Raw genomic sequence first — 16,977 nt, 5'->3', positions numbered from 1 at the left:
GAAGTTTCTTTTCTTGATTTAACATGGCCCCTGGAAGCTACCAAGACCTTAGTGTATCATATAGCAAATCATTTAAATTAGCAATTTAGGTCACCTGTTGGGTCCTTTCAGCAACCTCCCACGTTCTAGTGTTCTGCAATCCTGGCCTCTTTCTGCTGCTTAACTCCCTTGTCTGTGTCTTGTGCCTTCTTACCCTTTTCCTCTGGCATAGGCTTTAATCCTATCAACACTTCACAAAGTATATCTGAAATCTGACTAGTCCAAGCCACCATCTCCCCCTAAATTTTTGCAGTAACTTTGTAACTGCTCCCCCAGGCTATTGTGAATACAACAATCAGCATAGAATCTGATTTTACTGGTAAAGATGTAAGTAAATTACATCTTTACTTTTAGATGTAAACTAGATCACATCACTCCTCAGAACTCCAGTGGTTTTCTTTCTCACTTGGTAAAATCCCAAGTCACTCTGATTTCAGTCTGTTGTGTTCACCCCAACACACTGCGTTCTGTTTTTCTTTAAACATGTGGAGCATACTGTTGCCCCTGGGCCTTTGCAGCTTGTCAACTCTGCCTGGAATTTTCTTTCCCCAGGTAGCCCATTCCATTCAGGTCTCTGTCTGTCGTTGTTTTGTTTTGTTTTGTTTTTTCATTTAGAACATTTCCTAACCTCTTTTGTTATGTTATTTTTCATCGTAACATTAGTATTATCTGTTACACTGTATATTTTTCTTATTTCTTTATCCTCTTTAGATCACTGGTTTGGAAACTAGCATATGCACGAGAATTGGCTGGAGTGTTTGTCAAAGCACATTGCTGTGCCCCACTCCCAGAGTTTCTGATTTAATTATCTGGGCTGGGGCTGGAGGATTTGTGTTTCTAACAAGTCCTAGAGATCCTGATGCTGCTGGCCCAGGCATGACACTTTAAGAACCAATGTACCAGAACTACTATGGCTAATACAGTAGCCACTCACTACCTGTGGTTATTTAAACTGAATTTAAATGAAAAATTTATTTAGCCCACTGTGTCAGTGTATTTCAAGTGCCTACTAGCCATGTATGGTGAGTGGCCACTGTATTGGACAGCAGAGATATAGAAAATTTCCATGTTGTAGAACAATTGGACAGTACTGATCTAGAACATAAGCTATATGATGATGGATTTCTTTTCTGCTCCCCACCTCCCCCCCCCAAGTAATATGCCCATATTTATATATCTGGTCCACGTGGCATTTACTTTAGTATAAGGCATAAAATGGGTACATAACTTTTATTTTTTTTATCAGATGGCTATTTTTCCCAAATACCATTTGTTGAAAATTCAATTCTTTTCCCCCAAAATTTGGAATACCATTATCATATGCAGTATTAAATTCTCTTCTCTTATAGAACTTTCTGGTCTGTTGCATTTTTATCTGTCGCTAAATAGAAATATTTTCAAGACAAAATTGGCTTCTGGAATTACTGACTAAAGAGTTAAATGGAATTCTAGAATGAGAGAATAGTCATAAAGTTCTAAGATTTTTAGTTGCCTTTCAAAAAGGCATTTTTATTAGAAAACATTTAGGCAGCATTGAGTTTAAAAGTCGTGACATAGATCTAGTTAGCATGTAGTCTTTTTGCCATGAAATCTGATAGTGTGCAAAGATTATAGATGACTAAATTGAGGGAATTGGCCATTATTATAATATTCTTGGCCAATTATGCACTTCATTTATTAAATTAGAAAACTAATGTCACAGATAAAAATATAATACTTCATTAAGTCATATTAACAAGGTTAAATAAGTGCATATAAAAAGTGTTAAATTCTTTTAAAAATGGAAAGTACATTTTTCCTTAAATGTTTATATTTTTGTACATAGGATGAAAATGGTGGCACTAATAAATATTTTTATCTTGTTAATTTCTGTATATTTCTGGCAGGGATTCTAAAGAACTGTATATTTAAGAAGTAAAAAGATGTTTAAAGTATAAGCTTTAGTGTTTTTACATTTGTTACTTGGCACATTTCTATATACATAAAGAAATATAATCTGACATATGATCATTTAGTCATAAACAGTAGTGGACAGCTCTCCATTTTGGTTGGCAGTGAAAGTTCTTTTCTCCCCCTGCTTTACTGGAATTATATTGTATTTACCTAGACATTACCTAATCCTTTTTAACTTTATTTACTATCAGGGAAAGGAGAAACCATTTCTAAGTCAAGAATAGGTATGTAGCATTAAATTGCTTTCAGATAGTAGTATGTTACCAACAAATAAACTTGAATAATACCATTATGCTAGTCTTCCTGTGGGTGAAATTTAATATATACTACTCAGTGCCAAAATTTGGGCGATTATAGACAAATTTATATATGATCAGATAGCTCAAGAAGACATGAAACTCTTAAGTTTATTATTGTGGAATCATCTAATAAAGACCTAGGGGACTTTATTCCCCTGGATAAAGGAATGAAACTCCAGAAAACATTTTTTTTTAATTTATGGGGGGAATAAGAGTTTTTATTAATTTTCTTGATATATGTATGGTGGGGCCTACTTGTCTACGGGGAAGGAAAAGGGATGTGAACTAATGGGCAACAGTCACAGGAGGTGAGGGTAAGGCAGGGGAATGAACGCAGGGGATTGTTTGAGAATCTATGTAAAATGTCATTTAACCTCAAGACCACCCAATGCCAGACCACTAACCCTCTTCCAGGAGGAAACTGCCTCTGTCGAAAAACTGAACCAGAGAGACTACAGATCAGGGAATTACACTTAGGGGAGTGGAGATGAGGTGCATGTGAGAACAGATGTACCAAATTTAAAATGTCAGACTGGATGTAGGAGTCCTAGTTTCATTTTCCTGTCAAGTTCCTGAAAGCCAGTACCCAGGCTCATATCTAGTCAAGAAATTGGAGAATTTTTTATTGACCTTTATATTTCCCCATGGAAAAAAAAAAATTGGTCACCTAATTACCATCAAATGAAGCCCACCAACCTATACCTAATCCATGAAAAAAGGCATTTTACAGGGTGTTTTAGTGCCTCAGTCTTAAATATGAACTAACAGCTTAAGGATCATTAGACATTTGAGGAAAGCACAAAATACAAAAAGATTTTTTAGTATTCTTTCCTTAACGGCTGACAGTTAAGGTCTCTGTGGACTTAGAGACCACATTGTTCTGCTGTTGGTGTGAATGGAAACAGAATCTGTGTTAACAATTGGAGTCTGTGGAAAGGGAAGCAAAAACTTGAGGGGTGTCTTTGACTGTCAATTTGGATGTACAGTTTCCTATAGAAGCAGGTTTTATATTACCAGTAATATGTAATACTAAATCACCGTTTGAAATTCTGCATTTACTTGGTTACTAATTGTCTCAGGTCAAGGACCCATAACATTTTCTGTTAAGGACCAGGTAGTAAATATGTTAGGCTTTGTGGGTCATTCAGTTTACATCACATCTACTGAAATCTGCCTTTGTAACACACGAGCAGCCCTAGATATTATGTAAACAAGTGAGCATGGTTGTGTTCCAATAAAATTTTATTTACAAAATAGGCTGTGGGCCCATTTTGACCTGCAGACTGTAGTTGGCCAGCACTTTGCCTAGTCTATTTACTAGTGTAGATCTATGAGAGCAGATATGCTGTCAACACTTGTATTGTGTCTCCAGGGCCTAGAAAATATTAAATATTATTTGAATGAATTTAAGAAATCTATACTGTATACTTCTTTAGAAATTTGTGGGCTTCCTCATGTAGATACTCACTGTGCTTTCTAAAGCCCAAAGGGTAGTGGTAGTGGTCCTTTAGTCCTTCTTTCCTTCTTTCCTTCCTTCCTTTCTTTTTTTAAGTGAGCTCTTTGCTCAACATGGGGGTTGAAGCCACAACCCCAAGATCAAGAGTCACATGCTTTACCCACTGAGCCAGCCAGGCACCCTAAGGTGGTTGTGGTTCTTAATGCTTCATTTTTATGAGCTCTTTGGAGTATAACCAGTTCATAAGCAAAAGACTGCTCGTATTCAAAATAATATTGTGACAGAGCATCTAACAAGGTGCTCTTGGGTAAGGATAGGAATTCCCTTCCCTTCTCTTAAAATGGATAATACGATGACAACTTGGCAGATAAAAACTATAGGTAATTTTTAAACCAACACTAGGGTCCAAGCTCTCTTGAATACTAATCAGGGTTTTTAAACTATTGTAATTTTGCCCACGATGCTTAGAGTCCAGGGCTCAGGCTACCATGTATATACCTCTTGCAGTGGGGAAAAAAAATCTTGTAGTTATATTTTTAAGTTGCTTTCACACATACTCTTTTATAACCTTGTTTTATCTACTGAAAACAAGGCCTTAAGTAAAATGCTAGGGATAATAATACTTTTAACATTTAATGAAATTGTTTTATGGACTTTTATGATCAGTATTACTTTTGTTTTACAGTAAACCTATGATGGACTTGTTAATATTCCTCTGTGCACAGTATCACTTAAACCCATCAAGTTACACAATTGATCTGCAGTCAGCTGAAAATAACCCCATTAAATTTAAGCCAAACACACCAATAGGAATGTTGGAGGTGGAGAAAGTCATTTTAAAGCCAAAAGTTATGGATAAGAAAAAACCTACACCTATAATACCAGAGGTAAGAACATCACTGTAGAGTTTGATGTCTTCTGGCAAAAATACTAAATTGATTTTTCCATCATTGTCTGAAAGTCCTATTTATTTCAAATGACATAAAAATGGACTTTTTGTTTAAATTTGATGTGAGCATGTTTTGCCTAGGCCACTTTGTTTAGGATTAATTGGGTTATTGATCTTTGGATTAAGTAGAATTTGGGGAATACTTTAGATTTTAGATGCTCTAAAGTGATCTATAGGACAGTATCAGAATCTGGCAATGATTCTGAAATGATTATAAATGATCTGTGTTTTAAACTTTTCTGAAAGAGGAAAGTTTTAGAATCTTTTAATGAATATTTAAGAATTAAAATATTTCTTGGCTTCTCTATACTTGGTAAGTGGTGGTTTTACTTATTCTAAATTGTTAATTTGAGCTATATAATGGACTCGGTTTTCTGTAATATGAATTTTAAGGAGAACTTTTTTTACTCTCAAAACTTTTTAACCATGATGATTCTAATAACAATTCTTTATGTACAAAATTGTTCTCTTTCTATAAGCGATAGGGATAGAATTTTATGGGTTTCAAGAACTATTTTTTCATTAGGATCATCAGCTTTTTTTAACTTCAGGAAATATATAAAGGTGTATATATTTAATTCATAGTTTATTTACATATGACTTGAGTGCCTATGTTCTCACATTTTCTTCATCTTTATATAGCTTTTTTATTAAAAAGTTAATTCTTTTAGAATATTAAAACATTTGCATTATACAAAATATTATTAAGAATTAGGATGTTGGACTATTTTCCATCTAGATACATATGTATCTAGTTGGAAATATTTGTGCTACAGCATGGGATTATACATGGTGTTTTAGTTTAATGAATACGTGTTAAGCTTTGAGACTCTGCAAACTGTAGATTTCGCTTAGCATGGTAACATGTTTCTAAATTCCGTTTATATATAGGAATAAATTCAGTTACATATAAATGATATGTTTATAATCTTCTCAATAATTTTATTTATTACTAGATAAATGAACAATACACTATAGGGTCAAACAATAGTGACAACAGGTAATCACAGTAGCTAATTTTATTTGTTGATAGTTTACTATGTGCCAGACCTATGCTAAGCATTTTATATGGATTATTCTCATTTATCTTATTTCCAATAGAGAGAAGCACAGAATTTTATATTTTAACCCAAATACTTTTCACATCAAAACAACTGGCAAACCATCTTCAGTTGAAACAAAAATTAGAACATGTGTAATTCTGTCTTATTATGTATGTTTGCTCACTTGTAAACATTCTAGGGAACAAAAAGATATGAATAGTATATGTTCCCTCTTGGATGTAAAATCTACTTATACCTTACAGAGATTATGAATTTAACCTAGGTTAATTAATGAGCAAGTTATTTTTAAGAATATACTCCAGGACAAAAAAAAATAATTTTACACCAAAATAGAAAAATACTGTTTGTTGTATGACTATATAGTTGTAGATTATCTCTTTATTATAGATATCATTATGGAATTTTGTTTCAGTAAATAAATTATGGCAATAACAGTGGATTTATTCTGTGTTTCAGAAAACTGTTAGAGTCGTGATTAATTTTAAGAAAACGCAGAAGACAATAGTGAGAGTTAGCCCACATGCACCACTTCAAGAACTTGCCCCTATTATATGCAGCAAATGTGAGTTTGATCCACTGCATACACTGTTGTTGAAGGATTATCAATCTCAGGAGCCCCTTGATTTGACAAAATCTCTTAATGACCTCGGACTAAGAGAATTATATGCCATGGATGTCAGTAGAGGTAAGGAAGATTTTTTGTTTTATACACTCAACAGAAGGTTCATATAAGTGCATGTACTGTGTTTGTGAATAGAGTTTCTGAAGTTCATAATGACAACTTAATGGATCCTGTAAACAGAAGTCAATACATATCATTGTGAATAAGAAAAAATGTAATAAAATTTAACTTGATTTCAGTTTCTGAAATTAGAACAAAAACTTGTCTTTCTTCGTTGTCATTCACATTTTACACTTTTCCATCAACCTATGAATATTTTTTGGTGGAATTTACCTTAATTCTTTGTGGCTTTGAGATTTAAACAGAAAAGAAAAATTTACATTTAAATTCATTGTTTTAATCAAGTGTGAATTACCATAGACTCACCATGATTTTGCCTGAGTCTTATCATTCAAATTTATAAGTGTCTTGAAAGATTTTTTTCTAGGTTGACCTCAAATTAACAGCTTATAAAATAAATCTAACTCCAAAAATGTTCTAAAAAATAACTTGCCGTATTAATCTGTAGAAATAATTTAATGTATTAAAATTTGGAGGTCTTAGAGAATGTTGGTTTCAAGGCTAGTAGAGAAATGCAAGCTTATTTATGCAACATGACTGTTTTATTAGAAATAAAAATTTAGTGAAGTGTGATTACTTACATCCCCTGTGCATAGAACACTTCAAACTTCATCCTCAAGTTATGAATTTATATAATCCATAGACAGATATTTCAACTCAGTGATTTTTTATACTTGAACAAACATCATCTTTACAGTCAATTTACCCTCTTTTACCCCCTCCTGTAGCCACTTCTGTTACTGCCTCCAATAAGTCATCCTTACAAGGTAAGACCTATGAATCAGTAGAAAAAACTTATAACATGAAATCTCTATTTTATTGGATAAATTAAAAATAAGCTTCTAATTTACCTGTTTTCTTAACATTACTAATGTATACATTCTGTAAGAAAGCTTTTGGCGTTTATTTCCTGAAAATTAAGTCCCCCTCCTTTGATTTCTGAAATTAATACAATAATTACATTTCAATAATTGCTTAAAAAATAATATCCTAAGAATGTGAAAAACATATTTTTGACTCTCATACAAGAAGAAATGATTTTTCTGGTTTATTTATAGACTATTGGTGATAGTTTGGTGGCACCATAAAAGGATCTCAGATTATTTACGTTAAAACCAGGGAATATTCATCATAGAAAATTTTTGCAGTGTTAAGTTATGAATATTTTATAGTAACATGGAAAATATGTATGCTAAAATTAGCTTTTAAAGCATTTAAATGAGTTTAATACAGTAGGTAAAAATTTTTTACATAAAATTTCTGAAATGAAGTACATAAAAAATGTTAATGCTGGTTACCTTTTGGTAGGGCTATGGGTAATTTTTTTTAACCTTTTCTTTATAGTGCAGAATTTTATAATGGGAATGTATTACTTTCATAGAGGAAAACTTTATTAAAACTTAGCCAGTAATAATAAAGTCTGGAAGCCTTTTTCCTCCATTAAAAAAGGATAGGCTCAGATAATTGATTACTATAATAATTACCACTCTACTGGGAAAAAAAAAACCTAATAAACTTAATAAAAAAAATAAGAAACAATAAAAGAAACTTAGGAAACATTATGTGTCATTGGGATTTTCTTTCTTTACCACTTCTAATTTTCCCATAGCACAGTAAGCCTCTCAATTCCAAGAATTAAGTCTATATAAGTAATGGTGTGATTATTTGTTATTAGTCGCCATGATAAAGATTAGGGTAATCAAAGGAGCTGAAAATTGTTATGATTGTAAAGCGCACACTGGCTAATAATCAGAAGATAGGCATTTAAATTCTGAAACTGCATTAGCTGTCAAAGTCATTTAGCAAGTTGATAGGGCAAATAGCTTTTTATCTGCTGGAATCTCACCTTCCACTTCTATAATAATAGATTGGGGGAAAATGGGCTTTTTTCCAGTAGCAACCTCCTCGTACTTATACATGGCTTTTGCTCCTGCCTTTGCCATTCTCTACATACAAAACCCAAAGCAAATTCTTATTGGCCTCATTTTGAAGGGGTTTAATGCATTGGTTTTTTCTAAGCCCAGAAAATTATGTAGTTTATTCAGGGTATTAAATGTTGTGAATATAACCCTAAGAGATTGGACTAGGAAAATTAAAAAGTTCATTTTGCAGTGTCAGAATCTACAAGATCAACCCAAATGTTCTAAATGCCTCTGCCTCCTAATTTTGTCTAATATTATCAGACGTCTTAGAACTTTGTATGCAGTTACTTAGAGTCTCTCTTCTGGAAACAGGAAACTGCAGTGTTTGAGTTGTTTTTCTAAGTAAGCTCAAGCCCTTGTGTTTCTTAGTGTTTAACTCTGACTTTGATGATCTCTGCCATGGAGCTGTAAGTGAAGACTTAGGTTAGTATGGAGGGTGACAGAGTGCCTGGAAACTGCTTTATCAAAAATATATGAAATACTTTGGTTATACTGATAGCACTGTACCACCATGTGAATTTTCTGTCTTCTGTTCCACCTCAGTTTAATTGTATATCTACATTCAATTAGCAGAAAAGTCTATCTTAAGATTAAATAGCATTTCTAGAAACAACAAAAAAAAAAGGAAAAGTCAAAGATATTATGCATATCTTTGAATAGATACTAGATTCAGTTCTGCCATTTAATTAATGCCTGTGTGTCTTGGTGAAAGTCATTCACATTCATTGGTCATCAGGGCCGGGATGTATAGTGAGGTAATATTACTCATGTCCACTTCTTTACATTCCCTAACTTAGAAAAAGGGCTCAGAATGATAATTTGTGATGCCTACCTCATTGGACTGTGCTAGGAAAGAAATTAGGCATGTGAAAAATCTGTAACTGTAAAGTGCTGTCCACTCATTATTAGTATTGTCAGTAAACTCATTGTATAGAGCATACTGCTTATTTAATGTTTAAGGCATTAGATTTATGAAGTTTTATTTTGAGAAATATAATTCTCCTTCAGTGTGTTATTGAGGCATATTGCATTAGTATATTTTTTGTCATTAACTATCGCTGCTTTCTTAGAGTAGCCCCTGTTTTATCATAATTTATTCAATTTTTAAACATCTTTAAAAAAATTTTTTTTAATGTTTATTTTGGGAGAGAGAGAGAGAGAGAGAGGGAAACAGGCTGTGTGCCCAGAGCTTGACATGGGGCTCAAATAACTTAACCATGAAATCATGACCTGAGCCCAACTCAGACGCTCAACTGACTGAGCCATCCAACTGCCCTTCTAAACAAATAGACTATGTATTTAGTCCTAAGAGGTATGTATTTAAGATTTAAACGTATTTAAGACTATACATTTACCTCTGTGTTAGATTGTTTCAACATATAGTACCTTGTTTCAGATGTCACTGAAATTATATTATGATTTACCATAAACATTTCTCCTTAGTAGAAAAGTTTTTAAAGTTGACAGATTCCCCACTCTGTTTTTTTTTCTCTCTCTCTTTTTAAATTTGCCATCATTTGTTGAAGAAACCAGGTCTTCTGTTTTATAGAGTTTCCCATATTCAGAATTTTGCTGATTACATCTTGTGGTAATCTTGTGGCCATTTAATCTGTGTCTCGATCATCTCTATTTCCTGTACATTATTAAACCTAGAGATTTGATCAGACTTGGGTGAGAGATTTTCAGCAAGAATACTTCATAGGTGGTATCATGTACCTTCATTAGCAGCCACGTAATAGCATGTTATGTTTATGTATGTATGTTATCTCTGTACCTAACGTGGGACTCAAACTCATGACCACAATATCAAGAGTTGCATGCTCTACTGAATGAGCCAGCCAGATGCCCTGCAAGTTACCTTTTTTGATGTTAGCTATCAATAATCATTACTTAAACCTTGATTAGGAGTTGGGATATAATCATATGCAAATATTCTTTTAATTATTAATTGAGATATTTATAAAACAGCAAATTTCCCCATGTCAGCTTGTCTACTTGGCTAGAATTCATTCAGAAGAGGCAGGAAAAAAGTGTGATTCTTTTCCTTCATCAGTTTTTAACATAACAGACTGGTTCCTTAGCAGTGTCCAAAGGTAAATAGTGAACAGAAGTTATTTTTTAGTATCGTTATGAATGCATGTAATTAAACATACAAAGATATGTTTCAATTTATTGAGCTATTCTTATGATTCCCAAGTTGTCCTGACTTCAGTCATGAAAAACCATATCCAGTTGGTTCCTGTGCCCTTTTAAAATGACCCCCTTTGACTCTGATTTCTTTCTGTCTACTATGACTAGATATTCCAGACTAATCTTTACAATCCTTGATATCACAAAGACTCAACTGAGGTCCCCGTCTAGAAGGAAATGGTATTTAGAGACTTTTTGAGACTTTTCCCAGCACTACTGTATTTGTCATTGTTTGTAAGCCCTTTACGTTGACATTAGAAAAAACTTTTTGGAAAAAATGGAATGTGAATATGGGATCATGAGGTTTGACGTTTGCCATTCTGATTAAAATGTGGTTTCTTAATTTCGGCACTACTGATATTTGGGCCCAGAGAACCGTTTGTTGCTGGTGGGCTGCCCTGTGCACTGTAGTGTGTTCAGCAGCATCTGTGGCCTCTACCCAGTAGATGCCAGTAGCATGTTCTCCTGCTCTACCCTCAGCGTGACAACTAAAATTGTCCCCAGACATTGATTGTCTAATGTTCAAGCAGGGGGAGGGGGGAAGTGGGGAAAAATGCCCCCTTGTTGAGAACCGTCAGATTAAAGAAATAATGTTTTGAAACACTTAATGAAGTACTACGTCTCATGAATCATGTTTTGGAGAATAAAGTATTTCATAACTGTTTAGCTCTGAGACAAAATAAAAATTCAAACTGTATGATAGCAACTTCATATCTCATTTAATTCAAAGGGTCCATTTTACTTCTGAAATGTTAACAATTGTGCAGAGAACACGGACTCTGAGTCACAAAGAATTGAGTTTATGTCATAGCTCTGTCATTCCTTGATTGTTGGCCCCAAGTATGTATGTATGTTTCTCTGGTGTTCACATTGCTCTGCTGTGAAATAGGAACAGTAATACTAAATTTACATGTTGCTTTGAGAATTAAATAAGATATAGGGTGTCTAGCAGAGAACATGGCTCATAGTCTGTCATAATTAGTAGCTTTTATCACTCGATAAGCTTTTCGAGGGAAAACTTGGAGGTGAACAAACAACCCTATGGACAAAAGTAAGAGGCTTTTCTTCTATTTTAGAATCCTGCCAAATATCACAAAACCTAGACGTTATGAAGGAGAAAGACAGTAAAGGGTTTTTCAGCTTTTTTCAACGCAGTAAGAAAAAGCGGGAACAGGTAAAAATTTTCTTATGTAATGTTTTCAAAGATTCTTCTCATCTGTTTTTTAATTGCATGTGCTTTTTATCTTAAAATTGCCAATAGATTTTGCCTTTTCATTCTTTGTCAGACTGCAAGTGCTCCTGCAACTCCTCTAGTAAGTAAGCATCGCCCAACGTTTACGAGGTCCAATACCATTTCTAAACCATACATTTCAAACACCCTGCCGTCAGATGCACCCAAGAAGAGGCGGGCTCCCCTGCCTCCAATGCCAGGGTCTCAGAGTGCCCCCCAGGACCTTGCTCACATCCAGGAGAGACCAGCTTCTTGTGTAGTGAAATCCTTGAGTGTGGATGAAACTGATAAGGTGAGTAATTTTGTTTTATGTTTTTTTAAGGAAGGGGGTAGCCATCTATTTTTCCTCTTATTTGTCCGTTTCTACCTAGTCTGCTGATAAGCTTAGTAACAGTTACTAATAGGTAATAAGATGAATAACACGTTATTAATAACATTGGCACTGGGAAGAGCTTATGTACAGTTCTGTGATGCCCTAAAAAATAAATGTGTCAATTTTAAGTAGCTTTCATATTCAAGCAAATAAATCATCCATAAACTTTGAAGTCCTAGCTAACTAAAGCCCAGCCAGAGGTGCTTGCTTGATGCATCTCTTGGGAATGCAAATACTTATTTTTGAACTTTTTTTTAATAGCAACAAAACCTTTATGTGGCATTCATGGGTTTGTAACTAGATGTATCTTCTTGTCCTGACTCTAGGATTCTCAAGGGAAATCCTGATACTTTGTTGGTACATAGACACTCTATAGTTTAAAAAAAAAAAAAAAAAAAAAGTGTTTTTTAATACAGAATATATCGCAGTTACTTTTCTATATGTTTATGTTCAAAGCAGCGTTCTAGGTGTGTCTTTGCTTCTGTTCATTCTCACATTTTCTCAGAATATGTGGTTTTGTGGAAATCCATTTGCAAACTACTTTTCACGGCTATAAAATATGTATGTTTCTTGCTTTATTCATGTGGACTATAAATGAAGTTTTAAGCAAAGGGGTTTGAACATGGGACTGTATATTTTGTTGCTTGTAATCATTTGTAGACAAATGATTTAAGTATCTTGGAGAACAAATTTTATTTTGAGATATTTGAGACACTGAGTTTTCCTGTATCTACTTGAAGGGTTTTATTTCCCCTTGGAAGTTTAGTAAATTCAGAGCTTAAGTAAATTAATTCCTTCCAAACAACTAACACATATTTCTATGCTTTCTTAACTTTAATATTTTTAACCATAGTTTTTAATTGTAAATAGCAATCAGGGTAGAAATGAAAAACAATGCTTAAACTAAGTAGCTATTTGGAAAATCATCTATTAAGCTGTTTTCTTATTTCTGTAAAGATTTTCTTATCTAATGTCTGTCATATAAAATCTCACCTTACAAATCAAGAGGATGGTTATTTTTTCAAATGATAGAATCATTGGCTACAAAGTTTCCCAAAGTAACTACCTGGTAATTGGGTGAAGTGTTACAGAAGAGGTGATTCTTGGGTTCAGGATTAACATCTGTGTGGGTGTGCCTTAGTCATGCAAGAGGAACCATGTTCAAAGACATGGGAATGTGAAGACGATGGCCTGCCCGGGCATGAACAAGAAGCAGAGATTGAAACCTAGAGAGATAAGCATAGGCTAAGTCAGTGTCCCCAAAGACTTCATTTTGCAGCTATAACTCATTTGCATTTCTTCATAGTAAGTCATGTAAAGGTAGCACTTTTAGGATTGTTTTAAAAATTTAATTATCTTAGAACTATACTACAAAGGTGTAAATTATTATACTTTAGACTAGTTACCAAAGTCTGTCTTTTTTCTTTATGTAGAAATAAATCTTAGCCCCTGCTCACAAATCTTTATTCTAGATGACCTCATCCTTTCCCCTCTAGTAAACTTCCTTGCACTTGGGTCCTGAAGAGATCTACATTGTCTTTCTAATAGTCCACATCTTAAAATTCTAGACTGTGCTTCTGGTGGCCTCACCAAAAGCCATTTCTTTTGATTCTCACTCTCTGGTCTATGACCAGTTGATGATCCCATGTTAAGTAATCCTTTTTTTTCCCCTTTCTTTTTTTGGTGTGTTGCCTTTGGCAAACTGGACATCTTTATATAATTTTCTAATTATTTTTTCTTTTGATCTGGACATCTGGGCAGTTCTTTGATGTATTGTTCAGTATGACCCAGAATTACTTGTTTCTCCCTAGAGAAGCTGAAGAACCATTTTTTTTTAATATTTTCATTACAAAAATACTGAACAATTAAGCTGTGGTTCAGGGTGTGTGTGTGTGTGTGTGTGTGTGTGTGTGTGTACATGCACATGAGCACACACTCATGCCTTCCTAGGCATCTCAGCATTTATTTCCTTCTTCACCATATTTGTTGTGCTAAATCACCCTGTAGTCTTGATTTTTTTTCTCTTTTTCTTGGTCCTGATTCTCTTTTTATATTTCACCTCTCTTTTTTACTTCTTACCACCACTTCTTTTACCCATTTTCTAAATTTGGAGGTACTTGAATGTATGGTCCTAACCTATATTTACTGTACTCTTTCAGAGAAAAGATGTTCTTTGTTGAGTTCTCAATTGTAGTGGCTTGAATAGTGTCCCCACAAATGATAGGTCCAAGTCAAGGATTTAGAGATACGATCATGGTGGACTTAGGCTGGGCCTAATTACTATGACTTGTGTTCCTGTAAGAGGGGAGATGCACACACAGAGACAAAAAATGGAGCAGGTCATGTGATAATTCAGGCCATCACCTCAGTTATGCTTCCATAAGCCAAAAGCCAGGAGCCACCAGGAGCTGGAAGTGGCAAGGAAGGGTTCCGCCCTCGTACTTTCAGAGAGACATGGCCCTGCCACAGCTTGGTTTCAGACTTCTGACTTCCAGAACTGTGAAGGAATACATTTCTGTTGTTTTAAGCCCCTTAATCATGGTAAATTGTTTCAGCAGCCCTGGAAAATGAACACATCAACTCTGTGATTCCAGTCCCAGTATTTTATTCCAGTTGCAGATTGAACTCATGGTTGCCTATTTACTCAACACTACCTAGGAGTCAGCATAATAGAGATCAAGCCTGTTTTGTTCTCCTATTTTTAAAAGCTCAGGATCGTTTTTGATGTTTTTTTTTTTTTTCCTTTCCTTTTCACATCCAGTTAGAGAGTCCTTCATTCATCTCCCTTCCTTATCTTCCCTTGTCCTTTTCATTTATTCCTTCTGCTGAAGTCATGCCTTAGAAAAATCCAGGGTGCAGGGGCTCTGTCAGTTGTCCATTTGTATATTTTCCTCAGGACAATGTGTATTCAGTTCCTCTGCCCATTTTCAAATAGCACTGTTTATTGTTTTGCAATTGAGTTACATGAGTTTTTATATATTTTGGATATCAACCCCACATCAGATATTTGGTTTACAAACATTTTTCACCTTTCCGTAGGTTGCCTTTTCACTGTTTTGATGGTTTCCTTTGCTGTGCAGAAATGCAAGTTTGTTTTTAAACTTTAATTCCTCATCGTTTCCAGTATGCTTTTAGCTCTAACCGTAAGATTTGGCTTTATGCTTGTGCAGAAGCCTGCTTCCTATTCTTTCAGAATAGTGAGCCCCAGTGCTGTCTTCTTCATTCCTATGTATCCATTCAAATTATACCTGTGGTGTCACTTACTTCATGGAGAAGTTTCTAAAGATTCCCACAGAGTGATCTTTCTCTGAATTTGTCTCTCATGTGAATTTTTATTTTGTTTTAATTTATATGTGTAGTTAGTATATTCAAATTATATATATTTCTGAAAGTAAAAAGTAGAATGCAGTAAAGATTCTCCTTCCTTACCCTGCCCTCAGCCAAATTCTTCTGCCTGGAGGCAACTACTGCCAACAGTTTCTTGTGTATCTTTCCAGATATGATCTATTCATATTCAAGCCAGTATTTGTGCTATACATGATTTTTGGGGGGTCATATACTACATGCACTATGTTATACCTCCTTTTTAGTAGTGAATGATATATTTTGGAAATCCTTATCAGTACATAAAGGTCTTCCTATTTTTAAAGGCTGCATAATATCCCATTGGTGGCTTATAACACAATATAGGGTAAGTGCCCCATCTTCTAAAGATAAACGTTAGTGTTATATTATTGTTTAAAATGTACAGCATTTTTAGTTTTTCCCCTTTTCCTCTCCACAACAGAAGGGCAAGAATTGTTCCCCAGGTGTTTAGGAGAATTAATAAGAAAACTTTAATTTGAACTTTGATACAGCCACGTGTGATACATACAAGGTGAATTGCTATCACATAGACTATCACAGAATTTTAGTATTTCATATATACATATGGTAAATTTTCAAAGGTACTTGGATAATTTAAAAATTGCTTAAATTTACTTTTATAGTAATTGGCCTAGTAATTCCCCGTTTCTTAATCTTGTACAGAAAAGCTGGAATTTTGGCAAGGTTGTATTGAAAGCTTAACAACAGAAATTTAGTGTGCCTTACATTGTGCATGAAAATAAAATTGACCCCAAATTGAAGTTGTATAGCCAGATGCAGATATTCAGGCAATTCAACATTTTACTGCTTGTTAAAGTATGTTTTAAGCTTATTTATTCATTTATTCTTGAGAGAAAAATATGCAGGGAGAGTGTGCGCACACATGGGGGTAGGGGCAGAGAGAGAGGGAAAGAGGGAATCCCAAGATTTACTGACAGGCTCCGTGCTGTCAGTAAAGAGCCTGACACAGGGCTCAAACTCAAGAACCATGAGATCATGACCTGAGTTGAAATCAGGAGTCAGACACTTGACTGACAGCCACCCATGCATCCTTTTACTGCTTGTTTTAAATTTAAAATAAAAAGGAGTCATGTTACTATAGACATTTTATATCTATCTTAATTTAGTTTTAAATTTGAAACTTTAAAAAGGCATTGTTTTTGATGATTTAAAGTAATAGCAGGCTGGGGAAAAAATAACCTGGAAAGAATTATTTTCAAATCCCTGAAGAATTTTGGATATATTCTTATCCAGTAATTTTTCTTGTTCAGGAGTCAGAATAAACCACAAGGGTGCGCTGTTTAACAGACCTGTAATGTTCTCATTTTTATACTTTTTCCCCCAAAGCATCTTTTAATAAAGTAGAAAGAAAATATTGGAAATAGTTCCTTCT

General features: G+C 34.3%; 1 protein-coding gene across 4 annotated transcripts in view; it reads left to right on the top strand.

The window, feature by feature from the left end:
- COBLL1 (cordon-bleu WH2 repeat protein like 1) overlaps positions 1–16,977 on the top strand; it is a 158,253-nt gene that overhangs the window by 104,938 nt on the left and 36,338 nt on the right. For 3 of the 4 annotated variants that reach the window (XM_077756765.1, XM_077756763.1, XM_077756767.1), the window contains exons 3-7: positions 4,433–4,634; positions 6,217–6,445; positions 7,231–7,269; positions 11,691–11,788; positions 11,901–12,137. In XM_077756765.1, coding sequence (XP_077612891.1) covers positions 4,433–4,634; positions 6,217–6,445; positions 7,231–7,269; positions 11,691–11,788; positions 11,901–12,137 — 805 coding nt within the window. The remainder of the gene's footprint in view (positions 1–4,432; positions 4,635–6,216; positions 6,446–7,230; positions 7,270–11,690; positions 11,789–11,900; positions 12,138–16,977) is intronic. The other variant, XM_077756764.1, reaches the window with a different exon arrangement.

The sequence above is a fragment of the Crocuta crocuta genome, unplaced genomic scaffold (assembly GCF_008692635.1).
Source record: "Crocuta crocuta isolate KB4526 unplaced genomic scaffold, BGI_CrCroc_1.0 scaffold359, whole genome shotgun sequence".
Taxonomy (NCBI): Eukaryota; Metazoa; Chordata; class Mammalia; order Carnivora; family Hyaenidae; genus Crocuta; species Crocuta crocuta.
Note: the sequence above shows the minus strand (reverse complement) of the source record. Positions and strands in the feature narration are given on the sequence as shown.